The sequence below is a fragment of the Chionomys nivalis genome, chromosome 17 (genome assembly GCF_950005125.1).
Source record: "Chionomys nivalis chromosome 17, mChiNiv1.1, whole genome shotgun sequence".
In the NCBI taxonomy this organism is placed as follows: Eukaryota; Metazoa; Chordata; class Mammalia; order Rodentia; family Cricetidae; genus Chionomys; species Chionomys nivalis.
Window position 1 is genome coordinate 35,519,675 of NC_080102.1, and position 27,084 is coordinate 35,546,758.

General features: G+C 52.7%; 2 protein-coding genes across 7 annotated transcripts in view; one reads left to right on the plus strand and one right to left on the minus strand.

The window, feature by feature from the left end:
• The window catches only part of Mrtfa (myocardin related transcription factor A), a 100,294-nt gene extending 84,300 nt beyond the window's left edge, over window positions 1-15,994 (plus strand). Inside the window, exons 3-13 of one of the 2 annotated variants that reach the window (XM_057791410.1) lie at window positions 1,223-1,278; window positions 4,159-4,234; window positions 4,983-5,144; window positions 6,369-6,544; window positions 6,937-7,083; window positions 9,395-9,660; window positions 9,750-9,918; window positions 10,654-11,652; window positions 11,955-12,107; window positions 12,597-12,657; window positions 14,461-15,993. In XM_057791410.1, the coding sequence (XP_057647393.1) occupies window positions 1,223-1,278; window positions 4,159-4,234; window positions 4,983-5,144; window positions 6,369-6,544; window positions 6,937-7,083; window positions 9,395-9,660; window positions 9,750-9,918; window positions 10,654-11,652; window positions 11,955-12,107; window positions 12,597-12,657; window positions 14,461-14,972 (2,777 nt within the window). In that variant the 3' untranslated portion in view covers window positions 14,973-15,993. Of the gene's footprint in view, window positions 1-1,222; window positions 1,279-4,158; window positions 4,235-4,982; window positions 5,145-6,368; window positions 6,545-6,936; window positions 7,084-9,394; window positions 9,661-9,749; window positions 9,919-10,653; window positions 11,653-11,954; window positions 12,108-12,596; window positions 12,658-14,460 lie in introns of both variants that reach the window. The other variant, XM_057791411.1, reaches the window with a different exon arrangement.
• Window positions 15,995-16,154: 160 nt separating this feature from the next.
• Sgsm3 (small G protein signaling modulator 3) overlaps window positions 16,155-27,084 on the minus strand; it is a 35,051-nt gene continuing 24,121 nt past the window's right edge. For 2 of the 5 annotated variants that reach the window (XM_057791413.1, XM_057791416.1), the window contains exons 2-22: window positions 25,583-25,684; window positions 24,789-24,874; window positions 24,363-24,429; window positions 21,315-21,520; window positions 21,116-21,223; window positions 20,481-20,624; window positions 20,017-20,212; window positions 19,641-19,786; window positions 19,225-19,449; window positions 18,845-18,899; window positions 18,640-18,767; window positions 18,383-18,538; window positions 18,201-18,255; window positions 17,913-17,962; window positions 17,598-17,750; window positions 17,385-17,455; window positions 17,263-17,311; window positions 17,096-17,181; window positions 16,807-16,929; window positions 16,639-16,699; window positions 16,155-16,510 (exon numbers count right to left, since the gene is read on the minus strand). In XM_057791413.1, coding sequence (XP_057647396.1) covers window positions 16,430-16,510; window positions 16,639-16,699; window positions 16,807-16,929; window positions 17,096-17,181; window positions 17,263-17,311; window positions 17,385-17,455; window positions 17,598-17,750; window positions 17,913-17,962; window positions 18,201-18,255; window positions 18,383-18,538; window positions 18,640-18,767; window positions 18,845-18,899; window positions 19,225-19,449; window positions 19,641-19,786; window positions 20,017-20,212; window positions 20,481-20,624; window positions 21,116-21,223; window positions 21,315-21,520; window positions 24,363-24,429; window positions 24,789-24,874; window positions 25,583-25,589 — 2,253 coding nt within the window. In that variant the 5' untranslated portion in view covers window positions 25,590-25,684 and the 3' untranslated portion in view covers window positions 16,155-16,429. Of the gene's footprint in view, window positions 16,511-16,638; window positions 16,700-16,802; window positions 16,930-17,095; window positions 17,182-17,262; window positions 17,312-17,384; window positions 17,456-17,597; window positions 17,751-17,912; window positions 17,963-18,200; window positions 18,256-18,382; window positions 18,539-18,639; window positions 18,768-18,844; window positions 18,900-19,224; window positions 19,450-19,640; window positions 19,787-20,016; window positions 20,213-20,480; window positions 20,625-21,115; window positions 21,224-21,314; window positions 21,521-24,362; window positions 24,430-24,788; window positions 24,875-25,582; window positions 25,685-27,084 lie in introns of those variants that run through there. The other 3 variants (XM_057791412.1, XM_057791415.1, XM_057791417.1) reach the window with 2 other exon arrangements.

A 27,084-nucleotide genomic window follows, 5' to 3' on the forward strand; every position in this document is an offset into this window, starting at 1 on the left:
CCCCTGCTGTCAGAAAATGGAAGGGTTCTCTGAACTTTAAAATGAAGTTTTCTTTCTTGTTATTATTACTTTTCCCCACAACCCCCCAGACAGGGGTTTCTCTGTGTAGCCCTGGCTGTCCTGGAACTCGCTATGTAGACCAGGCCAGCCTAGAACTCACAGAGATCTGCCTGCCTCTGCTTCCCAAGTGCTGGGATTACGTGCATCGCCACTGCCCGGCTATTACTATTTTGTAAACTGTCTTTAAACCAAATGCTGCTGGAGCTCTGAAGCATGCCTGGAAGGCCCAGCCCCAGGGAGTGAGGGCGGAAGCACAGAGGCCAGGCAGGATAGGTCCTATCTGTGCTCTTGCTACTTTTAGCGGCTCCTACCCTAACCCCCCCACCGCAGGCAGCAGCCTGGAAGGTTATCTTTGCACACAGTCTCACAGCTGTTTGCAGCTTGGGCAGCAGAAGTGAAACTGACCACAGTTTCACCTACTACCATTGTTCCTTAGTGAAGTGAGCCACATGCTTCCCTGTCCTCCCCGGTCTCTTAAATTGTCGTGTGTCACCTATAGACTTGGAGTGCATGGTGGGTGCATTTGCAGAGGGCCTACAGCTGAACTTTCCATTGAAGACAAAAGCTGAGGTCCACAAAATAGGGCCCAGCCTTCTATCAGCAGTAGTGTGTGTGGCCCTTCACAGGGCCTGCCAACAATGACTGAAATTTTTTTAGTTCTCAAAGATGAAGCTGAGCTCATTTTAATAGTGCCATTGATAGCAGCTGAAAAGAAACAGCACTGAGAAGACATGGGCCTTGTTGGTTTTGACTATCCCAGCTGGCCACCGTTCCTAATGAAACTAAAAAGCAAGGTGGATTCGCTCACATTTCTGCCTGAACTAGGCGATCTTAGAGGCTTAACTGATGAGACCAAGAGCAGTGTAGGGCTGACCGAAGCGAAGCCAGTAGGGATTGCTGCCACCAGGGTCTTAAAGTGACTAGCCGTAAAGACACATGCTTCCTTAGGTGTCAGGACGGCATTTCCGTTTAAGGTGCCATTTCTGCTGCAGTTGTAGTGTTGTGTGTGATGTGTCACCACACGTCGTATTCTGCTTGTTTGGGGTTTTGGTGGTAGTGCTGAAGACTGAGCCCAGGGCCTTGCCTGTGCCAAGTAGGCATTCTAGCGCTGAACCAGCCTCAGCCTCTAAAAGTAATCCTTCTCCGGTTCTTTTCTCAACAGCTTTGAAAAGTCCAGCTGCATTTCATGAGCAGAGAAGGAGTCTGGAACGGGCCAGGGTAAGGCTCCCCTCCCTCCCCGAAGACCTCCAGAGTACACCGCCGTCACCACCCACCAGCTGCGTCTAGCACAGCTTTGGGGGCAGCCCTCACCTTATAGCTCTGAGTGCTAGAAATCTCAGGCCTTTCCTGTTTCATCCTCCCCAGCCACCTGCCCTGGTAGACTTTAGTGCCTTGTGAAGGTCATCGGAGCTCCCTAACCTGGCCTTGAAGACCACTCACCTCCCTCCATTAAGTCCACTGAGCCTCATGTAGATGATCTGCCCAGTGTCACCCATGTGCAGACTGCCCACAGCTGTGTGAGCTTCCATCTCCATCTGCCCCAAAGCAGGCAACATCCACATATACCCTTTTACAGCAGCCGTGGGGCACACTCCCTGTGGTAGCTCCTTGGCTGCATCCTTCTTCCCTTTCAGTTCCCTCTGGCCCCTGTGGAATGTCCTGTGCCTGGTGTGGGTAGAGATGGGGAAGTGACCAGCTCATGTTTCCCCTCCTGCTCCCCCTGGAGGGCTGCCGGCCTTGGCTTGCTGGACCTCACACCATTCGTAGAAACTAATATACTTGCTCCTGAGACTCGTCTTTTCTCTTTAGAAAATCATGATCAACTGTTAGCAAGTAGGAAGAATGAGGTCATGGGTACTGAGAAACAGTAACAAACTGTACTTTCTTCCATTTGATGGGAGCCAGAGAAAAGGCCCAGCAAGAAGAAAGGGCAGATAGGCGCAGAGAACAGTGGGACCTGGTTAGACAGCACTGTCCTACAGAATGCCGCTGTGTGTGAGGTTGTGTGTATGTCTTCTTTGTCCACACAGGACCCTCAGGAGTTAGATGCCACCGCCCTCGTTTAGGTGCAGCAGAAGCTAACTGATCTGTCCAGCTAGAAAGTGATAAAGCTGGAACTCAAGCCTGGGTCTGTGGAGCCCAGACTTTTATTATGTTTCGTGTGTGTGTATGTATGTGTGTGCACGTGTGCGGGCAAATGTGTGGAGGTCAGAAAACAGTTTGCAGGAGCTGGCTCTCTCCTTTCTCTGTGTAGGTCCTGGGGATCAAACTGAAGATATATATATCTAACACATTGTAAATATATTCACATAACAGGTGCATGTGTTGCACATCTGTTCCCAAATGACTTCAAAATTACAATAAGAGGTTTAATATTTAAGCCCACACTAAACTGTCTTAATTAAAATATGAAAAATGAGGACATTGGCATGGTCACAGCATAACTTGCTTTACTCGATTATACCAATTCAGAGCTTTGAAAAACTACTTTTGCATCTGAGTAAGAGGCAGCACTGTCTGTCATCTTGTGTTCCCTAGGGATGCCTTATGGGATGCTGGTCACTGCTCCTCATGTCTGTAACCCCCAAGCCAACAGCATCTTATGGAGGCCCATTCCTGGTTGCTGCAGCAGCCTCAGGTTTCAGAGGAGCTCTCAGACATGTCCCACTGTTGTGACTGGTTCTTTCCCCGTCAGCTGCTTGTGTTCTCCAGCCCCAGGAGTGCCTTCAGTGACATCAGCCACAAAGCCCTTTCTTTACCTTCTGCACCGGAAGCAGACTTGTTTTCTGGTTGTCCCTCCTTAGTAACTTCTAGGTAGCCAGGCCCTAGCCAGTGGGCATCCTTCATAGATTTACTGTTTGTTACTAAGGCTATTATGACTTAGTACCCAAGAGACAAGAGATGTATTTGAACAGATGTGACTTCTCTGGTGGGTGCTCCCAGCACCGCCTGAGTTCCTCCAGACTTTCCAATGCTATATTCCCCCTGGCCACTGCTAGGGCCGCCGTCTGTGAGAGCTGTGCAGCACCTGGTTCTGCTTGCTGCAGATGAGTTGATGCGCTCAGAGCCCATGGCAGCCAGTAGCATGAGGACCAGACGGATCTCTACAGTGACTTCTAACGCTAATCTAGCCTGCCCTGTCCTGTCCTCTCTCGTGACTTAGAAGCTGAATGATGTTGTTGCAGAGGTGACCTGTGTGGGCTCTGCAGTCACACACACTATCATTAGCCTCAAGCAGCAGGGGCTCAGTGGTTGTTGAGGGAATGGTTTAGTTCTGCAGCGCCTAATAAATGCAGAAATGAGGACATTGGACTTTAAGGAACTAGAGCTCTGACACCATGTATCAAAATTAGTATTGCATTTCCAGTCATTCAGACTGAATTGAAAATGCTCTTGAGATCACGCAATGCAAGGTTTTTGAAACAGGACATTAAATTACAGCCAGAATGATTACAGCTCTGCAGAATCAAACTACATGAAAGAATAATGGGGGCAAAACATGAACATGAACAGTTCTGTTGAAGCTGGTTACTGTTTCTTGTTTTTTAATTTTTGTTTGTTTTTTTGTTTTTCGAGGCAGGGTTTCTCTGTAGCTTTGGTTCCTGTCCTGGAACTAGTTCTTATAGACCAGGTTGGCCTCAAACTCACAGAGATCCACCTGCCTCCCGAGTGCTGGGATTAAAGGCATGCGCCACCACCGCCCGGCTTGTTTTCTAATTTTAATTACTTGTGTAGTATAAGTAATAAGTTTTAGCCAGTGGTGGTGGCACACGCCTTTAATCCCAGCACTCAGGAGGCAGAGGCAGGCGGATCTCTGTGAGTTTGAGGCCAGCCTGGTCTACAGAGCAAGTTCTAGGATAGCCAGGGCTACACAGAGAAACCCTGTCTGGAAAAATGAGAAAACAGTTTTAACCACATAGAGGCTTGAGAAGGGACTACACAGGCGCACCTGGAGGCTGTGTTTAGACTCATGCCTCCCCTTGCGGACCTCAGGACCCTGCAGTCACCACGCTGCTAAAGTGAATAGCAGCAGCCACTACAGCAAAAGCATGTTTTGTGGTCCTGTTCATGCATAAGTTTATTGGTGTTTTTCCATAGACCGAAGACTATCTGAAACGGAAGATCCGTTCCCGGCCGGAGAGATCGGAACTGGTCAGAATGCACATTCTGGAAGGTGTGTGAGGTTGGAGGTTCTTCCCCGCCTGACCCCATTTTCATTATGCTCTTGTGCCTTCCCGCTTTCTGCTGTTGGCTTCACACTCAGACACAGTTACATGGCTGCCACTGGTTTTGGAGGTGTGAGAAGCATGGACTCATTCACCCAGGTTGACCTGAGCCCTCTCTTGGGTCCACCATCCACTGGTGGGGCAGAGCCCATCTCGCTTCTAAAAGGTGCACTTCACTGTTTGATTCACTTGCTTGCTCACGCACTCACTGGCTTTTACCTGAGCTCCTGTGATGGCAGGCACACTCATCTAGATACACGACAGCCGGCCCAGCCACACCTACTTTCTGTAATTTTAGCAAAGGAAAGGCTTGGGTTCTAGAGAGTGGCACACACATGCCCACTCGTTGTTTGCTAAGTTTGGTGTCAGTGGGAGCCTGGAAAAGACCTTCTCAAGTCAGAACCCCACATTTTGCAACTGAAGTCACCGAGAGCCCAAACAAAGAACAGTTTGCCTCAGTGGCCCAGGCCGAAGTGGAGCAGGAGCTGTCCCTTATCTGGCGTTCCTCTGGCTGTGCAGCTCAACTCTCCTCGGGGCTGGCCTGGCCCTCGTCCTGTGACACTGGAGGCCAGCTTACCCTCCTCTGCCTGGACATGCATTTCACTCTGCTGTGTCTGCTCCCACTGCTCTGGAGGTCCCACGGCAGGACCAGGACCGTCCTTCCATCTTTCTAAGCCCCCTTCTCTCCCACGGTAGAGACCTCGGCTGAGCCTTCTCTCCAGGCGAAGCAGCTGAAGCTGAAGAGAGCCAGGCTGGCCGACGACCTCAATGAAAAGATTGCACAGAGGCCTGGCCCCATGGAACTGGTGGAGAAGAACATCTTGCCTGTGGAGTCCAGCTTGAAGGAAGCCATTATTGGTGAGGAGGCTTGAGACTAGACACATGGAATTCACCAGATGTGAGGAGGCATTCAGGGGAGGCCCATGCTTGTCTCAGACAGCAGTGGAGGGGCTGTTGAGAGCCTGGTTAGTGTTCACCCACACATTCATGCCCATTGCACGCACATGTCCACTGTCTCTTTAGGCAACTCCCTCCCTCAGACCTGGGTGTCTGTCCTCAGCCTGCCCTTTCAGAAGAGTATCTGTTCAGCTCCGTCCTCTCTGCATGGCTGGTGGCTCTCTTCAGGATAGGCCCAGATCAGTGTGAGTTATAGTCTCTCTTGCCTGGAGCATCATTGTCACGTCCTTGGCTCCACCTGGCTGCTGTCTCTGAATTGGTCCCTTGCTGGGAGTAAGAAAAATGTAGGATTGGCATGAAGTGCAGGGACAGGTGAGGGATAGAAGGGCAAGCCCCACCTTCCTAGCCCATCAGCACAGCCCGCTGGTGAGGGAGAAACTTAGGTGTTCCTCCTCAGTCCCTTGGGTGTAGAAAGCCTCAGGTTACGGCTGGGGAGGAAGAGGTTGTGGGCTTCTTCCTCTTTTTCATCTGGGTCCCCACCTCTTCCCCTGGCTGTAGAGGCAGTGGTTGTGACATGTTTCTTGACACATCCTCCTAGCCTTCGTTTCCGCCCCTTCACTGCCACTGTGATTCCCACACTGGGGCTCTTGTCCCTGCTTCTGCCCTGTGTCAGTAAGCTCTGTCAGAATATGGCTCAGGGCCAGTCAGGGACAAGATGGCAGCAGACTCTCCTGGCACCTTTGCTGCCCAGGCGCCAGGTCTTCGGTTCACAGGCCTTTGAAGGGGGTCGCACTTCCTCTGAGCTGGGGTATCAGTGAGGTAGGTGTCCCTTTCCAGGGAGCCTCCCTCTGTAGCCTCAGAACCTTAGACTGTTATGGCCTTTTTGGCGCCCTAAGGAGGAGTTGTGCTCACTTGTCACCGTGACCTCTGAGCAGCAGGTCCATGCCCTTTACTGCGTGGACCGTGAGAATTGGAGAGAACAAAACACAAGGCCAAAAATAAAGGCTTTCCTTCACCTGTTAGTAACCTAGGCAGCTTCTGGCAAGCCTGTTTTGGAATGCTGACTGTCTGAGCTCTGTACCAAGGCAGGCCGGTCACTGGGTTCCCTTTACTGTGCCTCTCGGACCCAGCTGGGTCCCTGTGCCTGGCTGCAGCAGTCTCACACGGCGCGGCTTTGTGTTTCAGTGGGCCAGGTGAATTACCCGAAGGTCGCAGACAGCTCCTCCTTTGACGAGGACAGCAGTGACGCCTTATCCCCTGAGCAACCTGCCAGCCATGAGTCCCAGAGCTCAGTGCCATCACCCCTGGAGCCCCGAGTCAACGAGCCACTGCCCAGTGCCACCTCCACATCACCCACTCAGGTGAGTTCACCTTTGCTGAGGCTGCCCAGAGCCAGGCCTCTGTCCTGGGCAAGATGGGCAGTTCCTACTGTGCCTGAGGGTTAGGTGTGTGGGGGTCAGCAGTGGACCCTAAGTCTAGCAGCCTGAGCATAAAGAGAGGCAGGACTGGAGTCTCGGTCTCCCCGGGCCACCCACTCTTCGCTGCCTGCTGGTCCACGTGCGCTCAGTTCAGTGATGTGCGGCCACCTCTGACGGCCCTCTCTCGTTCTCTCCCTACCAGCCTGGCTTTGTTCCTTGTATCATCCCCCTGGTTGCCACTCACCCCTTTGTCCTCCAACCACAAGGATGGAAGGGCAGGTTAAGTACACTCCATTTGGGGGTGCCAGGGTCCTCACTTCTCACCTCCCTCTCAGGTTCTTTCTCAGCTCCCAGTGGGTCCGGATCCTGGAGAGACGCTTTTCCTGACAGAGCAGCCTCCTCTGCCTCCCCCACCTCTGCTGCCCCCCAGCCTCACCAATGGAACCGTCCCTACCGCCAAGCCTGCCCCCACACTCATTAAGGTACTTCTGCCAGTAGTGATCCTCCCTTCCCTGTGTTTTGAAGTCCTGCTGTGATGTCATTCTAGTTGTGAGAACTGCAAGGGGTGTGTGTGTGTGCACATCTTCCAGGGCCAAGGACCCAGCCTAAGGTGATGTGGGAATTTCTTCTGATCTCTGTGCTGCCATGGGCCCACTGACACCATCTTAGCCTGGACATAAAGAGGCTTGGGCCAGGGTAAAGGCGCTTGCCACTAGCCTCACATCCTGAGTGTGATCCCCCGGCCCACTCACATGGCGGGAGGAAAGCACAGGCTCCCTTCTGGCTTTCACATGCACACCGTGATGTTTGTGCACACAGTTAATGTTTTTTTTTTTTTTTTGGATTTTTCGAGACAGGGTTTCTCCGTAGCTTTTGGTTCCTGTCCTGGAACTAGCTCTTGTAGACCAGGCTGGACTCAAACTCACAGAGATCCGCCTGCCTCTGCCTCCCGAGTGCTGGGATTAAAGGCATGCGCCACCACCGCCCGGCTTCGTTTTTGGTTTTTTGAGACAGGGTTTCTCTGTGTAGCCCTGGCTGTCCTAGAACTTGCTCTGTAGACCAGGCTGGCCTCAAACTCAGAGATTTACCTGCCTCTACCTTCCGAGTGCTGGGATTAAAGGTGCGTCCTACCACTGCCCAGCTGTAATTTTTTTTTCTTTAAAGGGTTTATTTTTTTCTTGGCTTAACACACTAATCCATGGTAGCGGAGCTCAGTGTCCAAGTCATGGGGGCTCCATCCTATGATGACCTTATGTATTCGTAGTTACTGAGGCCCCCTCTACATACAAGTTAAGCCACCATCCTCGTCATACCTCATAGTGGAGAATTCAGCTCTAACATTCAGCAGGGGCACCATGTTCAGCCCATGGCAAGCACAGTAAGCCAGTCATTTGTGCCTGAGGGCTCCATCTTCTGCCTCCTGAAGCAGTGAGTCTGTGCCACAGGTGACTGACCTCAGCAGGGTGTGCTGGGGATCATGCCACTGGCCCTGTAGTCTCCGTGTTTTTAGCCTCCCTTGAAGCCCCTTAGGGAGTAGGGGTTACAGGAAGCCCATGGTTCAGCTTGCCGGCCTTGTGTGCACAGAGGTCAACGTCAGAGCCACCTACAACGCCCCAGTAGTGTCATCTGTCCTTTCTGCTCCCTCTCTCTGGCCCCTCCCCATACACACCGTATACCAACATGGCAACTCCCACAGCCTTCTCCATTAGCCTGAGTGTGGGAGGTACTGATGGCTCGCAGCCCAGGAACTGTCCAGGTTCTTCTCTTCTGGTATTCACTGAGTGCTCAATTGGCTAGGGCCCTCCTGTTCCTCTGCAGTAGTCCTTGATGCCCCCACACTGGCCTCTTCAGCAGGCACTGCTCTGAGACCTGCACGGTCTCCTTTTACAGCCCGTGGTATCCCAGAGGTTCCCAGCTTCTCTCCCTCTTCATGTCACATGGCCTTTTCTGACCACACGCTGGCCTGTGCTTGCTCTTGACTGGCTTGTGGTTTGACTCCTGGTGCCAGCAGTAGATTAACTGCACCATCCTCTCCCAGGTCCTGGCTTTCCTTCTTTATCTTTTCCCTGACTCCTCCCTTAGGATGAGACTATCCTTGGCCACCTCTTTTCAGTCTGGATGCCCATGGCCATCCACTCAATGTTCTGCTGGCCCTGTGGTCTCATCAGACACAGTGGCAAGACCAGACATCTTCCTGGTCCCCAAGAGCCTAGCTCCTCATTGCCGCATGTCCGTGTGGCCGCCTCTGCCCAGACCTTCCTTTGATCAGTCCATCTGATCTCTGCATCATCTTCTACCCGTCACCTTTATCTGCTCAGAAATTTCTAGGCTCCCAGTGTCCTCTCTGACACTGATAACTTGCCTTCATCTATCTCAACCTGCCTAAAGGGCAGGAATTTTGTTATTGCCCCCTGACCTGAATCCTCTGATCATCCAGGCCCTAAAGTTATGCCATCCAGGAGCCTATGGGGCACAAACAGAAGATTGTGGCATCCTGGGCTGTATCAAGAACAAGGTCACTGTGCAGCCTTGGGCAAGTGTCTTCTGACACTTCCTTCCTAGGTGGGGCTCTGGAGCACAGCCATGCTGCTCAGCTCAGTTTTTATGTTGCTCAGGGTCATGGTGACACTTGTGCAGATCCGTCTGGTTGGTGTTTTCTCCAGCCTGCCATGTCTTTTAGGACAGAGACGGTATCAGAGTAGGAGTGGGTGCCTCCTCAGAAGATGCTGGGCATGGGGCTAGGCTGTTTCTCCTTGGGGTGGCCCCTGAAGACACTGTCTTGTGTCCCCTCAGCAAAGCCAACCAAAATCTGCCAGCGAGAAGTCACAGCGCAGCAAGAAGGCCAAGGAGCTGAAGCCAAAGGTGAAGAAGCTCAAGTACCACCAGTACATCCCCCCAGACCAAAAGCCGGACAAGGGGGCGCCCGCCATGGACTCCTCCTACGCCAAGATCCTGCAGCAGCAGCAGCTCTTCCTGCAGCTGCAGATCCTCAACCAGCAGCAGCAGCAGCAGCAGCAGCAGCACTACAACTACCAGGCCATCCTGCCTGCCCCTCCCAAGTAGGAACACGGTCCCTGAGGTTTTGCACATGGCCACTGCCTGCAGAAACTAGGGGGTACTGAAGCTGTTTATTTCTGTCCTGCCTCAGGCCAGCAGGCGAGACTCCCGGAAGTGGTGCCCCCACCCCATCACGCAGCCTTTCCACCAGCAGCAGTTCCAGCTCAGGCACCCCAGGGCCCAGTGGGCTGGCACGGCAGAACAGCACTGCACTGGCTGGCAAACCAGGAGCCCTGCCAGCCAACCTGGATGACATGAAGGTAGGTAGCTGATCCCTTCTCACTGGAAGACTAGGCCTCTCCTATGAAGAATAGGGGCAGATTTCAGGCAGAAACAGTGACGCCCCATGACCACGGATGGAAGGCAGAGCAGGCTCCAGATCCAGAGCAGGCATCTTAGAGCCTGCTGTAAGGCCTCTCTGGCCTGTGGTCATAGCAGCAGCAGCCTTTGCGTATGTGTGTGGGGCTGGGGCAATCTTGTGTTCTCCATTATTGTGTGGTGGATGTGAGTAGCAGCAGGGGGTTGTTCCCTCTGGGAGGGGAGCAGGCAGCAGGCAGGGTGGACAGTTTCACCCACCTCTGCTGTCAGTCAGTCCAGGGCCTCAGCCTGGCCCAGTCTGTTTTCTCTGCCCCTGAGCAGAAGATGGGATAGGCCAAGTTTTCTATTGAACACGTATCCTCCTGTGTCATGACCTGGATCCCAGCAAGACTACGTTTGTGAGACTTGGGCCTATGGGCTCCAGCTGGACTCAGGTCCTGCTCTTTCTGCTTAGGAATTTTATGAGCTCAAGGTTCTTGTATTCCGTGAGTTTTCCTCATCCAGGGTAGCAGGGAAGTCACTGAGCTGCAGGTACCACGTGGGGCTGGAGAAGTCTGCTCTAAGGGAGGGCCTTGCAGGGTCTCATCTGGAATGGCCAGTGAGACCCAGATGAAGGACAGACTCACATACTGTTAGCCCCTACCTTTCCCAGGCTGCTAAGCTCTCAACCCCTGCAGGTGGCAGAGCTGAAGCAGGAGTTGAAGTTGCGGTCACTGCCCGTCTCTGGCACCAAGACAGAGCTGATTGAGCGCCTGCGTGCCTACCAAGACCAAGTCAGCCCAGCTCCAGGAGCCCCCAAGGCCCCTGCCACCACCTCTCTCCTGTCCAAGGCTGGTGAGGTAGTGGTCGCCTTCCCTGCGGCCCGGCTGAGCACAGCGCCAGCTCTTGTAACAGCAGGCCTAGCACCAGCTGAGATGGTGGTGGCCACAGTAACCAGCAATGGCATGGTGAAGTTTGGCAGCACAGGCTCCACGCCCCCTGTGTCTCCCACCCCCTCAGAGCGGTCACTGCTCAGCACGGGTGATGAGAATTCCACACCGGGGGATGCCTTTGGTGAAATGGTGACATCGCCGCTGACACAGCTCACCCTGCAGGCCTCCCCACTGCAGATCCTCGTGAAGGAGGAGGGTGCCCGTGCTGCGTCCTGTTGCCTGAGCCCTGGTGCACGGACTGAGGTGGAGGGGCTGGACAAGGACCAGATGCTGCAGGAGAAGGACAAGCAGATTGAGGAGCTGACCCGAATGCTCCAGCAGAAGCAGCAGCTGGTTGAGCTGCTGCGGCTACAGCTGGAGCAGCAGAAGCGGGCGCAGCAGCCGGCCCCAGCCAGCAGCCCTGTGAAGCGGGAAAGTAGCTTCTCCAGTTGCCAGCTGAGCAGCCAGCCTCAGGGTTCTGCTTGTGCCTTTGGTCCTGGCGTGGTGGCTCCCACTACCAGTCATGGAGACACTCAAGCCCCAGCCCCAGGGGCCGTACCTGTGGTGGTGAAGCAGGAAGCCGGGCCGCCTGAGCCAGATCTGGCCCCTGCCCCCCAGCTGCTCTTGGGCCCACAGGGTACCAGCTTCCTCAAAAGGGTCACCCCTCCTACTCTGGTCACTGACTCTACAGGGACTCACCTCATCCTCACAGTGACCAATAAGAGTGCAGATGACCCTGGCCTGTCCACTGGGAGCCCCCGGCAGGTAGCTGAAGGGCAGGGGCTGGGTGGCTCATGGGCGGGTGGAGGGAGAGCGAACCCTGACCATATAAGCTGCAGCCTCAGACTCAGGATCCTGCTCCCTAGAGTGGCCTCCTTGGGGCCAGGTATTCCTGTCACCCTCACAGCATCATGCTTACCCATCCTGTATTTCTTCTTCCCTAGTGGCTTCCATGAACGCTCCCAAAAGCTCATTAGCTAACGACCTGTGGGCAGTGAGGGTGGTCCTCCCCCCCCCCATGTTTCAGCCTCGCCTCTACCCCCACCAACAACTATTTTCCCATTTAGCCTCTGTCTCAGCCTGGTTCTCCAGCCCCTGACCCACCTGCCCACATGGACCTGGAGCACCCGCCTCAGCCCTCATTTGCAGCCCCCACATCTCTGCTGAAGAAGGAGCCGCCTGGGTATGAGGAGACTGTGACTCAGCAGCCTAAGCAGCAGGTGAGGATGCTGGGAGCTGGGGTGTGCTGGCAAGATGTCTCAGCAAATAAAGGCACTTCCCTGACAGCCGGTTTGAGCCTCAGGAACCACATGGTAGAAGGGGAGAACTGACCTCCACACATTATGGCATGCATGTACACATGCTTTAAAGCAGCAGGCCCAACCTTGGGCAATGCCTCAGCCCCACATGGGTTGGGGATGGGCTTAAGAACCAGGTCCATGGCCAGGCGGTGGTGGCGCAGGCCTTTAATCCCAGCACTTGGGAGGCAGAGGTAGGTGGATCTCTGTGAGTGCGAGACCAGCCTGGTCTACAAGAGCTAGTTCCAGGATGGGCTCCAAAACCACAGAGAAACCCTGTCTCGAAAAACCAAAAAAAAAAAAAAAAAAAAAAAAGCAGGTCCATGACAAGCATGGGGAACACTCAGTGCAAGACTGCCCAATCTGAGCCGAGTTGGTATCTGGATATTCATGTTCTTTTCTTTCCTGCAGGAAAATGGCTCTTCCAGTCAGCAGATGGACGATCTGTTTGATATTCTTATTCAGAGCGGAGGTAAAAACCCCATCCCCAGCTGCCTTCCTCACCTCTAGTTACAGGGTGGCAATTCGTTTCAGAGCCGCCGTAGGCCTATGACATCCCTGCAGTTAGGTGAACGTGGCCTACATTTATCCTTGTAGAGCTCAGTCTACAGTGTGGGGAGAGTTGTCCAAATACCTGACAGCAGCATTGTGACAAGGGACAGGAAAGATCCAGGAATTCAGGGTTCCAGGGCAAGCCCTAGGAAGGTACCAGCTTGGGGCTGTGGAGTGAGGGAAGAGGGCAGAAGAGCATGCGGTCATGGCTGGCCCCAGGTGGCAGAGTCGTCTGACACAAAGCCCTCCCTGTTGTAGTGGCTGTGGCTATGCAGGAACACCAGCGCGGAGACCCTGCAGTGAGCTGGAGAGGTGCAGCAGGGGAAGTTTGATTGTGTCACATACAACTAACTATTCAGTGCTTGATACTCAGGAGTTTCCAGGCTTAAGGAGAACATTTAGTGCTCAGTCTGCCACAGAGCCTTTGTACCAGTGCAGGTGCTGGACTGGAGTTCAGGAGAGCCCCAGGCCTGAGCCACAGGGGCCACTGTGCCCACAATAAACCTCATCAGGACAGAGGGGATTAATGGAGGAGTTGGAACCACTGAAATCTGGTATTTAAGGGATGCTAGAGGAATGGCAGCCTGTCCCCATCCCCCAAAGGACACTTGATGCTTTCCAGAAAGAGTCAGGTGGTGGCATCTGGGAAACTGAACACAGGCACAGGTGACCTGGGACAGAGACCTGGAGAGTCTTATTGTGTCACATACAACAAAACTCGACAGTCCAGTTGCATTAAGTACACTGGTGTTGCACAGCCGTCACCGTCTACCTCCCCTGCATGTGGACTCCTGTGGTCTGGTCTGTCTGTGAGGGGTTTATTTTACTTACCATGTCCTCAGGGCTCATCCACTTGTCCATCACTGCACACTTGAACTTTATGTGGCTGCTGCTTGTAGGTACAAGTGAGATGGCTAGGTCATACTGGTTTTTTTTTTTTTTTTTTGAGGAACCAACTCATACTGCTTTCAAAGCTGCTGTGAGCTATTTAACCTTTCCTTGTCGTGCACACTTGGTGAGGAAGTGGGGTCATTGGAACCAACACTTCTGGTGCTGGGAACCTCATGCATGAGTTCATCCGCTCCACTTCTGACCTGAGAGTAGCCAGACTGTCATGTATGAGATAGATACTATTTCCCTAATGACCAGTGATGCCATGAACTGTTACAGACATGTGATCTTTGCAGAAAATACCTATCCTTTGCCTTGCCCTTTTTTTTTTTTTTTTTTGGTTTTTCGAGACAGGGTTTCTCTGTGGTTTTGGAGTCTGTCCTGGAACTAGCTCTGTAGACCAGGCTGGTCTCGAACTCACAGAGATCCGCCTGCCTCTGCCTCCCAAGTGCTGGGATTAAAGGCGTGCGCCACCACCGCCCGGCTCCTTTGCCCATTTTTAAAAGTGAAGTTGAGTTTTACAAATTGTATGCACTCCCTGGTCAATCTGTGACCTGCAGATACTTCCTCTCATTTGGTGACATGTCTTTTCATTATTTTATCTTTTTGGTGCATGCATGTGTGGTTTGAACCCAGAAGAACCTCATGCATACCAGGCAGGCATTGTTCCATTTATCCTCAGCTCCCACAAATTAGAAGTTCTATGATTTTATCTCCTATATTTAAGTCTGTAATCAGTAGATTCTTCTCTGGTTTATGATAAAGATTGTCCCATCTTTTTTGTGCATATTCAAACTTGGTTTCTGACCCAATCCACTATCTCTGTTGGCAGAGATTTCAGCATATTTCAAGGAGCAACCATCCCTACCAGGCAAGGAGAAGCCACCCCCAACAGCCTGTGGGTCCTTGCTGACACCACAACCCTCGCCTTCGAATGAACTCCCCCAGGCTGCTCCTCCACCTGGCTCCCCCACTCTCCCGGGGCGCTTGGAGGACTTTCTGGAAAGCAGTACGGGGCTGCCCCTGCTGACTAGTGGGCACGAAGGACCAGAGTCCCTCTCCCTCATTGACGACCTCCATAGCCAGATGCTGAGCAGCTCTGCCATCCTGGACCACCCCCCATCACCCATGGACACCTCTGAATTGCACTTTGCTTCTGAGCCCAGCAGTGGTATGGGCCTGGACCTGGCTGATGGCCACCTGGACAGCATGGACTGGCTGGAGCTGTCATCTGGTGGCCCTGTGCTCAGCCTGGCTCCCCTCAGTACTGCAGCCCCCAGCCTCTTCTCCACGGACTTCCTGGATGGCCACGACTTGCAGCTCCACTGGGATTCCTGCTTGTAGCCCTCTAACTCCAGACATAGGCTAGGGAAGGGTCTGAAGTTGGGAAGCCACAGGACCATAACCAGTGTGTGCTCCCTGTGACTGTGAGCCTTGACAATCACAGTCCCTGGAGGCTGCAGTAGAGACCCTACACCTGGCTCACGCTCACCCAGGGCCGGGGATAAAAGCTATCAAGAAACAACTCTGGGCCCATGCTGAGGTTTTCAGAGGCTGGCCAAACCCAGTTCAATTCGACCTCCTTTTCTGAGGTCAGAGGTGCACATCTGGCTGAAGTTTGGCCCAAGTGAGCCTGGAGCCAACCTGCCTTCCTCTCCCTTTAAGGAGGAAACTAGCCAGGCCTCTACTTGCCCATTCCCTATTTCAGCCAGTCCCAGGACTCTGTGTCCCAAGAGGTGGCACTCTGCCATTTTAGTCTTGGTATATAGTGTAACCATTTAGTGGTTGGTGGCAAGAATCTGTATAGGTGTATATACCTCGATATTATATATCAACTTGCATATATACATATATTTTTAGGGGTGGGGGGAGATGGGTGTGGCTACCTCCACCTGCTTTCACATGCAAAAGGCCTGGAGAACTGCTTGAGGATTGATACAGGGTCACCATGAGGAGCTGTGTGCCACGTGGCCCAGTACCCAACCTGGCATGCAGCTGCCTAGACCTATCCCACACATATTTGACATGTAGACAGACACCTACCATTGCCTACACGCCACCCTGCCCTGCTTCCTGGCCCCATAGTGCCACAAGGGCAGAGGTGCTTCCTGGTTCTCAGTTCTCCACTCACCCACATTCCGTCCCATCTCCCCACTGCAGCCACCCTGGCCTTGGGATGGGTTAAGGGTGGGTGGGTCCCGCGGGTCCCGGCTATGCCTGCTGGGGACTAAGAGGTACCTTCTGCCCAACACCAGCCCTGTTCTGTCCTGATCCAGTATGGAGTAGGGACAGTGCTGGGACAAAGGTGGGGAAGCTGTGTGAACTTTTTAAAATAAAACAAAAACACTGACTTGCCAGGCTGTTGTACTTGATCCATCAGGGCTGACAGGCGTGACTGGGGTCCTGGGACTATTCCATGACGGCACCTACAGGTCACACTGTGGCCCTAGTTTCAGGCCATTTCAAGTGGTTTTTGATGGGGTCACCTTGATAGTACCCAGGCCTAGCTAAACAAAGATATGAGGCGCTGTCTCACAAAATGAGTTTTATTTACATTTAAAGAGGTCAAGAGGCCTTTATCTACCATTAGCCTACGCCCTTCCTGAGCAAAGGCCAGCTTGAACGTGGCTCTCCACTCCTCCTCAAGGATTTGGTTAGTACACCATATGCCCAGGGCTTCCTTAAGGACCTTGGAAGGACACTCCCCAGAAACACGTTAAGAAGAGATGCTGAGCTGGCCATCAGCCAACTATGCGAGCATGGGGTGGGGAGGCCTAGGAGCCATAGAGCAGCTAGGAGTGTCATCCATCTATGTCCCAGCTGAAAAGGTGGTGCTTCACCAGCATGTCCTGAACACCCTCCTTCAGTGGCTGCTTCTCCTCCTGTGCACAGAACAGCCCCAGTCATGGACAGGGACCACCCTGGAACCACACAGGTCACTTCAGCCCAGACTGCATCACAGCCCTCCTGGCAAAGGCAATGCCAGGGACCAACCAAGCCACACACATACCTCTCTCTTAGCAGGAAGCTCCCAGTCCTGGGAGAGGCTGAAGGCAAAGCAGCAGAGGACACTAGGGACCAAGGGACAGTCTCTGGTCATTCTGGGCTATTCTGCCCACCCACCAGTCTCCAAAATCCCACCAAGTTCCAGGCCCTTCAGAGCTGCCCACTCACTCACCGGAGCTCACACTTGATCTGGACCCAGCCGGGGCTGCGCAGGAAGGACCAGGGCTGGTACCACTTCTCCACAGTGGGCAGGCTGGAACAGAGCACCTCCAGCCACAGGTGTAGCACCTGTTCACTAGGAACAAGGCAAAAAGAGGATGGGGCTGGGGGCCAGAGGACCCCACCTTGCACCCTCAGGAAAGTGAGGCCTCCAATGGGTTCAGAATTCCTGAGGACCTCCCCTGCACCCTGGCTCTGCCCTGTGGGGTACTTTTTGAAGGCCTCTCCTTTCCTACACTTACTTGAGCCCCACACAGATAAGTGAGCGGAGCTTGACGTCCATCTGGGCGTGTGCCGCATCATGGGTCACATTCACAGACTGCACAGCCTGAGAAGGGCACAATGTCACTCAAGTGCCCAGTGGCTGGCCAGAGAGGTCTCAAGAATCCTAACAAGTGTCCTAACTTACCCGGTACAGCAACTCTTCAGGGGTCAGGACTTTGCCATCTTCATCCAACCTGCAAGAACAAAAGTGCCATCACTGGCTGCCGTGCTGGGCACTGGCAGGTGGCACAGGCACTATGTATGTACCTGTAGGTCTTACAGAGCACCAGGCGGGAGTACACTGAATCAAAGTCTCTCTCGACCTCCCGGCCCGCTGCCTGTGGTGGACAAGATACAGTTTGAGTGAGGGCAGTGATGGTGAACACATGCCACCACCACCCTGCAAGCTCCTTCCACCTCCTCCAGGAACCCAGGGAAGGACTGAGGTGAGCACCAGGCCCAGGTGCCAACAGTAATTACCTCCTCAATAAACAGCCAGGGGTGGCAGGCTCCTCCAAGCAAGGACGGCTTCTTTAGTCCATGTTCAAATAGGGCCTTGAGGGCTGGGCAGAGGGTCCCTCGCACGAGGTCTGTGACTCCTTCTGTCACAGAGTCATCCCCCGCAATGGAGTACTGATGGAGAGAATGTTTGAGAAGCCCTAGCCTGCTGACACCTGCAGCCACCCTCTCCTGTACTCCTGGCAGCTGCCACAAGCCAGGGCTCACTTGGGGCATGGACTCAGTAGGAGGATGCTCCCACACCACGAGCTACAAGGAGCAGCTCCACACTCTTACCTCTTTACTCCGTTCATCCAGGACCTCGACAAACTTAGCCGGAAACCAGCCTGTCGGGGGGAAGCAGTCATGTGAAGAGCAGCAGCGGCCATCGCAACCCTTCTCCCCAAGGTCCAAGAAAAGGGCTCCCCGGACCATTCAGAACCTTCAAGTAGGCCAGGCATGCCAAGAAGACCAAAGGAAAGAAAGCCCAGCTCCCTCAGAGGCCAGAGGTCTGAGGCTGGGCAGGCCATGGAAGAGGAAGGATTCATCTCCCCCACTAGCCCTGCAGCAGACAGAAGCCCTCACCTCTCAGCCCGTTCAGCTCGCCCACCCAGCAGTGTTCATCCTTCTGAGAAATGATCTGCAGGAGAAAACAGGACTGGGCTCAGGGCCTGCACAAACCACCTGATGGCCTCAGCAACATCAGCTCTCAGCAGGGAAGGTGGGGAGCAGGCAGCAGGAAGCATGCGTGCCAGGCCCCTACACACCGTGATGATGTCATTTTTTCGGAAGCCTAACTCATCATCATCATGCCGCTCGAAGTCCAGCAGGGCCTTGGCCCGGCGCCGGTGGCTGCGTAAGCACGCCACGTAGTTCTCATGGTCCCGCTGGTGGCTCTCCATGCTGTAGTCTGGGGTCAGCTCCTGCCAGAAATGAAAGGCCCACCATGGAGGAGGAGTCTCAGTACCAAGAATGAGCTGGGGAAGGGTAGCCCCAAGTTGAGTCTGGGGAACCTGCCACTCACCACACTGCAGTTCTTGGGGTCTGTGCACTGGAAGTGGCGTGCCACACGCAAAATGGCTTCACGGAGGTCAGCTACCAGCTCTGTCTGCTTGATATTCTTGGCTTTGAGAGCCTCCAGGTCATCCTCCCCTAGGAGGCACATGGGCTCAGTCACCAGTCCTGCCCAGCCTCTAGAAGAGCCTGCACAAACCCACACTGGTGCTCACCGAAGAGCAGGGAGGTGATGCCAGACTTCCTCCGCTGAGTCCTGCGGCGTACAACCTGTGGAGAAGAAAGCTGTCAGCAGTGGCCAAAGCAGCCACACAGAAAGGCAGACACTAACTTGTGTCTCACTAGTGCCTGGACATTTCTAATGGCCTGAAGTGGACTCTGAGATCAAACCATATCTTCAGTTCAGGCTAGGCACAATGTCCAGGAATGCCTGTTACTAAGGAAGCCTAGGTCACCCCCCCTAGTGGCCGTCTGATTGTCTAACGGGGCCACTGCAGGCACGTGCAGAGCTGGGTGGGATGGAGAGTAAGGGCCCTCTGGGCTCTCTTGGGAACTCCATGATATGGCCAAGTCAGAGCCTCCCTACTCAGCCCACCTGAGAGAGGTTGGTGGTGGCACTAGTCCCCAGGGTCTGGCCCTGGTCTGCAATGAGGTAGGCCAGATGCTTGCGGCGTTGGGTCTCCACAGCCACATCAGTGAGGGAGCCAGCCAGCCGCATGGCCTCCCCCAGCAGCAGCTCTGCGTCTTCCATCTGTGCAGGGATGTCCGACAGCGTGTTGAAGATGGAGGCTGAGTTCTCTGACTGTATCAGCTCTTCCTCCTGGGGAGTGGGAGAGTTAGGGAGCATGGCACTGGTACCCTCCTCAGAAACCTGTGCCCTCTGGCAGGCCCAGGAAGATCCCCGAGCACACCCACACTTAGGGCTTCTCTCGGGCAACACTATGATGAAGGCTGGACTAACATGGTCTCTCCCCAGAGGAGGGTACCAGAGTTGCTGTACTTGGTAAGCACCTTAAGGCGCAGCATGCCCAGCGTGGTCTGGAACAACACCAGGGAGCCCTCGTAGAAGAACAGGTCCCAGATGCGCAGCAGCAGTCTGATGTGCACCACGCTGGCGAAGGCCGTGAGGAACCAGTGCAGTGTGATCAGGGAGAGCTCTGCCAACAGACAGCAAAGCCACGGGCTGGGACCAGGCTGTGGCCTACAGGGAACAGCCTGGGCAAGAAGTAGGCCAGCTCCGAAAGAACAGCAGAAGGGGGAGGGAGAGAGGGGGTCAGAATAAACTGAGTCTCTGCCGGCAGCCCAGCCACCAGCCCTCTCAGCTCAGAGTTGGTACTACCATCTTGGGGTTCCCGGAGCCTGGGGGAGGGAGGCAGCCAGGACTCACCAATGTCATGCTCCTGCAACAGTTTGTCCAAGCGAGGCAGGTACTGAACGATCAGGTGGCGCAGGACCCGCTGGTCAGTCTGGACACCCAGCAGGGTGGTGCTGAAGTAGGAAGCAGGCAGCAGGTCCTCAACAATGGCACACATCATCCAGAAGGCGTCCTCCTCCTCCAGGAACAGCAGGAGGCAGGCGGCCACCTAGCCAGAGGAGGACACGGGGCTTCTACCCAAGTATTCATGTGGGTCATTCTAGAATGACCACTTAGGAAAGGCTCTTGGGGACCCTCCTGAAGGTACACTTTTTCAGGCTGACTGAGAGGGCCCCTAAGAAAAGACACATGTTCCCACGGCCCTCCTTGGGGACTCCCAGATCAATCCCCACCTCCCATCCATACAGCACCCTCAAGGGAGAACATGGCCCACAAGAGGCCTGAAAAAGACCCTGGTTGCCTCCCAGGCTGCTTACCATGCCTGTGCCCTGGCAGTAGCCAATCTCGGGATAAAGCCAGGCCAGTGCTCGGAGGACTCTGCGCAGGCGGGGCACCCCAATGCTGTTCACATTGGCAAAGCAGGCGTTGCTGGGCATGGTGCGGAGCAGGTCCTTTTCAATCTGTCAGATCCCCACACCACCCCACAAGACCTTGTTTGATGCAACTGTAGACTGCTACCCACCCAGTAAGGGAGAGAAGCTGTAGGTGGGTGGGCTTCTGTCCCATCAATGGGGATTCCTTTAGGTCCAGGCCAAGGCTAACCCTCCCTTCTCCAGGACTAGATCCCATCAGGTGTGGATCTGAGCCCACACCAGCCACCTGGGAACCTCCTGCCTGACCCAGATCTGTATTTAAAATTTCCCGCTCTTCCTAACGTGGAGCCATCTCCTCCACGTCCTTCCTCACACCTTCGATAACTTTCCCTGTAGCACTGAAGGGCCTGGAAAGGAGCAAGTTTACTCCAGGCCCCATTCATGAGTAAAAGGGCTGCCCACCCTGCCAAGGAGACCAACAAGGGGCAGTCCCAGAGGTGACGCCTCCCTCCTTCCAGGGCACATGAGCTCTGCCAAGCAGCTCCTCCTGACCAGCTTAGCTGGCTGTTCCGTGTTACCTGTTTGGCAACAATGGTCTCATCATTGGAGCTGTTCTTTACAATCTCACGGTAGGACAACTCAGAGCTCTTCTTCTTCTGTAGTGCCCCAGACAGTCGCATCCATAACTGGAGGGAGAAGCCACACAGCAGTTTCTTTTATGACAGGCCAGAGCACTCTGAACTCTCTGTGGGGTCCTTGTCTTTGTGGCCATCTCACCTGTGGCCTCATGCCATGTGGGATGCCAGCCAGCACTAGGGAGCGGAGTTTCTCAGAGCGGGGAAGGGAGACTGCGATCTTGTCCCACGTGAGATCCCCCACATCATGGTTGTGGGTAAACTCCAGGTGGGCCTGCCACCGTAGCCTGTGTGGGGGATCCTCCACCAGGGGTGCACCTGCCATCTGGCTGCATCCAGGCTCAGAACCTTCCACCAACAGAGAAGAGAGGGGAAGGGAAACGTGTTCCTTACTCCACACTCCCCACATTAGTCTGGTCTGTCTGGATGGGGTTTACTGCTGTCCCCAGGCCAGGTGGCTCTGCTGCCCACAGCCTCCCAAGAGCTCTCGCCACACAGCCTTAGTGGTAAGGGGGCCCAAGCAGACCTTCTCCTCAAAGTAGCCCCAGACCCAGAAGCCAGATCTCCATCCTCCAGAGGCTTGGGAGGCTCCTTGTACCCTAAACACCAAATTCAATCCACTGCAAACACAATGGGTTTTGTGCGTGTATATGTGTGAGCACACGTGTGTGACAGTGCAGGTGTAGAGATCTGGGACAACTTCTGGGACTCAGTTCGCACCTTCTACCACATGGGCCCCAAGGATCAAAACCAGCTCACCAGGCTTGGTGGCAATTACCTCCAACCACTGAGCCATCTCACCAGCTCTGCATTTCCTTGTGTCTTACCAAACCCCTGGCTACTGGCCCATCTCACTGACCTCCAGAGCAGTCACATAGACCTTCTAGGATCATGTCACTGCTCAGGCTCAGGACTAAAGGCTTTCGGGCTCCATCACCTGCTACTCTGTCCTCACCTCTTACCCCTTTCTTTTTACTCCTCCACTCCATTCTTCTCCACCAAACCCATTCACTCCTTGGGACCTGTGCACCTGTCACTGCTCATCCCCAGTCACTCCCTCCCTCCATCCCTCCCCTTCTAGTCTCTATTCAAAGTCTTCCCTTCTGAAAGCCCTACTTAACTGCCTTGTATGTAACTATTTCACCTCCCTCTCTGCTCTTTATAGGTCTTCTTGCCCCCAGCATACTCTGTTTCAGTTTGATTACGGCCTGTCTCCTCACCAGAATGGGAACTCCGTGTGGCCAAGACCATCTTTGGGAACATCAACGGGAAGAAAGCACAGCTACCACAGCTTCATGAACCCCTTGCACACAAGAGGACAAAGTCTGTGGCCAGCAAACAGTCTGTGTGGTGAGTCTGCCTGCAGAATCTCCTTGGCACTCACCCTAAATCAAGCTCCTACATTAGTTCTTAAAAAAAACCCCAACCACAGCTGGGCGGTGGTGGCGCACGCCTTTAATCCCAGCACCAGGAGGCAGAGGCAGGCGGATCTCTGTGAGTTCGAGGCCAGCCTGGTCTACAAGAGCTAGTTCCAGAACAGGCTCCAAAGCTACAGAGAAACACTGTCTCAAAAACAAAACAAATAACAAAAAAAAAAAAAACCCAGAAAAACAAAAATCAAAAAATCTGGACTCTACATCTGGTGATCTATCAAAACACAAATGATTTCCATCATTCTAGAAAGTTCTCTGTGACCCTCTCAACCGAGCTTTTAACTTCCATCTTCTTGCAAATTAGAATACCAAGGAAAATCACTGCCTGAGTTAGAAATGTGAGTGGCCCTGCTATTCCTGGTGGCAGGCCATCATGGATCTGGCAGATGGCCTTCCCAACAAGCCGGAGCATCTATTCAGACGCCCTCTTATAGAAAAATAACTGTGAGCCGGGCGGTGGTGGCGCACGCCTTTAATCCCAGCACTTGGGAGGCAGAGGCAGGCAGATCTCTGTGAGTTCGAGGCCAGCCTGGTCTACAAGAGCTAGTTCCAGGACAGGCTCCAAAACCACAGAGAAACCCTTTCTCGAAAAAAACAAAAAAAAGAAAAATAACTGTGTCAGGCGTGATGGCACACACCTTTAATGCCAGCACCCAGAAAAGAGGCAGGTGGATCTCTATGAGTTCGAGGCCAGCCTTGTCTACATAGTGAGTTCCAAGACAGCCAGAGATCTATAGAGAGACCCTGTCTTAAAAAAGAAAAAAAAGGCTACAAAAATCTCACAATCAATGTTGAAATATGATATTATGCAGCCATATAAAATGTGTAAAGTATGTTTAAAAGCCTTAAGTAACAGGAAATGTTCCTGGTGTAACGTGTGACATTTCACAGTATCAGGAAAAGAACACCTCACACAGCAGCAGCTTCCTCAAATTGTGGGACAATGGGCTTTTTAAAAAATCCTACCGAGAATCTCCTTGGCACTCACCCTAAATCAAACTCTTAGTTTTTAAAAAACCTCAACCACAGCCAGGCAGTGGCGGCACACACCTTTAATCCCAGCACTCGGGAAACAGAGGCAGGCAGATCTCTGAGTTCGAGGCCAGCCTGGTCAGGCTCCAAAGTTACAGAAAAACCCTGTCTCGAAAACCAAAATAAATAACTAAATAAATAACTAAATAAATAAATAGATCCTACCTCTCCTGCTAGGTGGTGGTAGCACACACCTTTAATTCCAGCACTCAGGAGGCAGAGGCAGGCAATCTCTGAATTCAAGACCAGTCTGGTCTACAAAGTGAATTCCAGGACAGCCAGGGCTACATAGAGAAACCCTGTCTTGAAAGACCAAACCCTGCCACAACACACAGGGTTTCTCTGCAGCACTGGCTGTCCCATAACTCACTTTGTAGACCAGGCTGGCCTCAAACTCAGAGAGATCTGCCTGCCTCTGCCTCCTGAGTACTGGGATTAAAGATGTGTATCACCATGCCCAGGCTTCATTTTGCTTTAATCTTCTTCCCTTTCTGCATGGTCCAATTTTTCTACAACATACATAACTGCTATATTATGTAAAAATTAATAAGATTTATCTTAAAAAAAGTTCCCATAAACTTACATCACCCTTAGATATACTCTGTCCTTAACTCCTTAAATGATAGCCCCAAACCTCAGAGGTCACATGCAGTAGAATGGAAAACACAGGGCCAGACTCCTCTCAAGGACATCAGCAAGATCACACAGAAGGGGCAGCATCTCACCTTCCTTGTCCACGCGGAAACCAAACTCATCATAGCAGAACTCTGGTTGCTCTGCAGACTCTTCCTTCTAGAACCAGGATTAGGAAGCAGTGTGAAGCGGTTCCAAAAGATGCCACCCATATGTCTGACTGCTAAAACCCACCCTGATAATGGGTACCCTTCTCTGATGCCTTCTCTCGTCATCTAGTACAAAGGGTCACCACATTACTGAATTCTCCTGTGTCTCCATAATAATCTTTCTCCTAGCTAATGACTGGGTCCTACAGGCCCAAGAAACTAAATGTCACCTCTAGTAGTGAGCCTGTGACCCTGTGTGAATGTGGGGTAGGTCATCTATTCCCAGAATACTTGCAAAAGTAAATCTCTCCATGAAGAGCATGAGAGGGAGCTTGGCAGGCTGCTGCCTGGCTATGTTAACTGCTATACCTGTGCGTACTTTGCCAGGATCTCCTGGGGCCATATGCTTGGAGTCAGGGCAGAGAAAGGGCCACTGGCAGAAGGCATGTGGTTTTCTACAAAGACCAGAGAGAACAGTTAAAAAAAGCAGAAACACCAGGCATGGTGGCACACCTTTAATCCCAGCAGAGGCAACGAATCTGAGTTTGAGGCCAGCCTAGTTAGTCTACATAGTGAGTTCTCATTCCAGGCATTAGATCCTGTCTCAATCAATCATCAATCGATCAATAATAGAAATCACATAGAAATGACTGGTTTTATGGAGTGGGCTGATGAGGCTGGTGGAGAAACCTAAAGATGAGCACTGTGGAAAAGCAGCAGTATGCCCAACATATAAACTCAGACTCTTTTTTCCCCTTGGTTTTGAGACTCGCTTTGTAGACCAGGCTGGCTTCGAACTCACAGAAACCCATCTGCCTCTGCCTCCTGGGTGCTGAGATTAAAGGTGTGTGCCACCACTGCCCTACTAAACTCAGACAGTGGGATAATTCACAGGCCAGAGAAGCACAGAGCAGAGCAGTTTCAGTCACTGACCCAAGAGCCCAAAGCCTTCTCTTCCCCCCGTCCACCTCTCCCATCTACATTATTTTTCAGTTGTTTGGGTTGTTTTTGAGAAAAGGCCTCATAGCTCAAGCTGCCCTTAAACCTGCTAGGTGCTGTGGCAGGCCTTCAACTGCTCATCTTCCTCCGCCTCAGTGGAAGACTAATTATGAAGCTGGAAGTCAGCTCCAGCAGCGCTCCCATGAGTGCAGGCCTTGTCCCACCTGACATCGTGTGCAGGAGACAGTAGCAGGTCTTCCCAGATCAGACGTAGATGGGCATCACGAGCATCTGACTGCCATGAGGCTCCTTGGGCTTCATCTGCTCTGTCAAGAAAGCAAAAAGGAGATTGTTCCACACCACTTCTCCATCCCAGAAGGAGAGTCCTCTGCCCATGCCAACGTTCAACTAGGAGATGTCTACTATCATTTTTCTCTTTTTTTTGTTTTGCTTTATTGTTGTGTTTGAGACAGAGTTTCTCTTTGTAACCCTGGCTTTCCCGAAACTTGCTCTGTAGACCAGACTGCATGAATAGTATAATTCAGAGCTCATTGACTGTACCACAGTGAGATGGAGATGCACGCCTTTAATCCCAGCACTCGGGAGGCAGAGGCAGGCAGATCTGTGAGTTTGAGACCAGTTTGGTCTACAGAGCAAGTTCCAGAATATCCAGAGCTGTTATACAGAGAAACCCTGTCTCGAAAAAAGCCAGAGAGAGATCTGGGTAAGGGGAAGATGGGATGTCTTCTGGGGATCTGGAACAGTTCTGCTAATCTCCACTTGTTCAGGTCCTAGGCAAATATATTTCACTTTGAATTTCAGTTTTCTCACTAATAAAATGAATACCACCACTTATGCATTATAAAGTCATCGAGATTAAGTAAGATAATGTAAGTAAGGCCCTCAAGCACACCATTGAACTTACCATTGGGGCCCTAGGGATCCTAGTAATGTCTAGAAAATGACTGTCAAGGAAAAAATGGCTGTTGGTATCTGAGCCTTGGGTCCAGACTGTGGTACACTAAAAACTATTAAGCCAGATGAAATTGCTGATATTCGTGTGTGATAACCTGCAAAACCAATGTCAAATGGTTCGATGTAACATATCCCCAGATGAGATCCTAAGACTCAGCACAAAGGAGGTGATCTGGTTGTTCCTTGAAGAAGAGCAGAGCATCGGGCATGGTGGCAAATCCCAGTACTCAGGGGGCAGAGGCAAGCGGACCTCTATGAGTTTGAAGTTAGTCTGGTCTATATAGTGAGGCCCAGGTCAGCCACAGCTACATAGTAAGACCCTGTCTGAAAAATAAGAAGAGGAAGAGGAGAAAACATGGCAGAGCAAAAGCACAGAGGAAAAACAGGTTGTTTAAAGTGGAGGAACTGACATCTGCTATGGAGGCAGAGGGCTGAAGACAGTTCTCCATCAGCAGGTCCCTTCTCAGCAGCCTCCCACTCACTGATCACTCAGCAAACAATGACTGGGCACTGAGCAAGGCCGCCCAACAGTGAACAAGGTCAGGCTGCTGCAGGATAGTTGAAAATCAGCCATGAGACAAAACTAGACAGGACTGCATCAGAAGAAAGGAACTATCTGTATCATATCAGAAGGAGACTTTGAGAGTTAAAGTCTGGGCAAGGATCCAAGGTAAGCAAGGAATCGAGGCCTGGACTTCACTGAGAGAGATCCAGGAACCAAGAGCAGCCAATAAGTTCAGAGCCTGGGGTG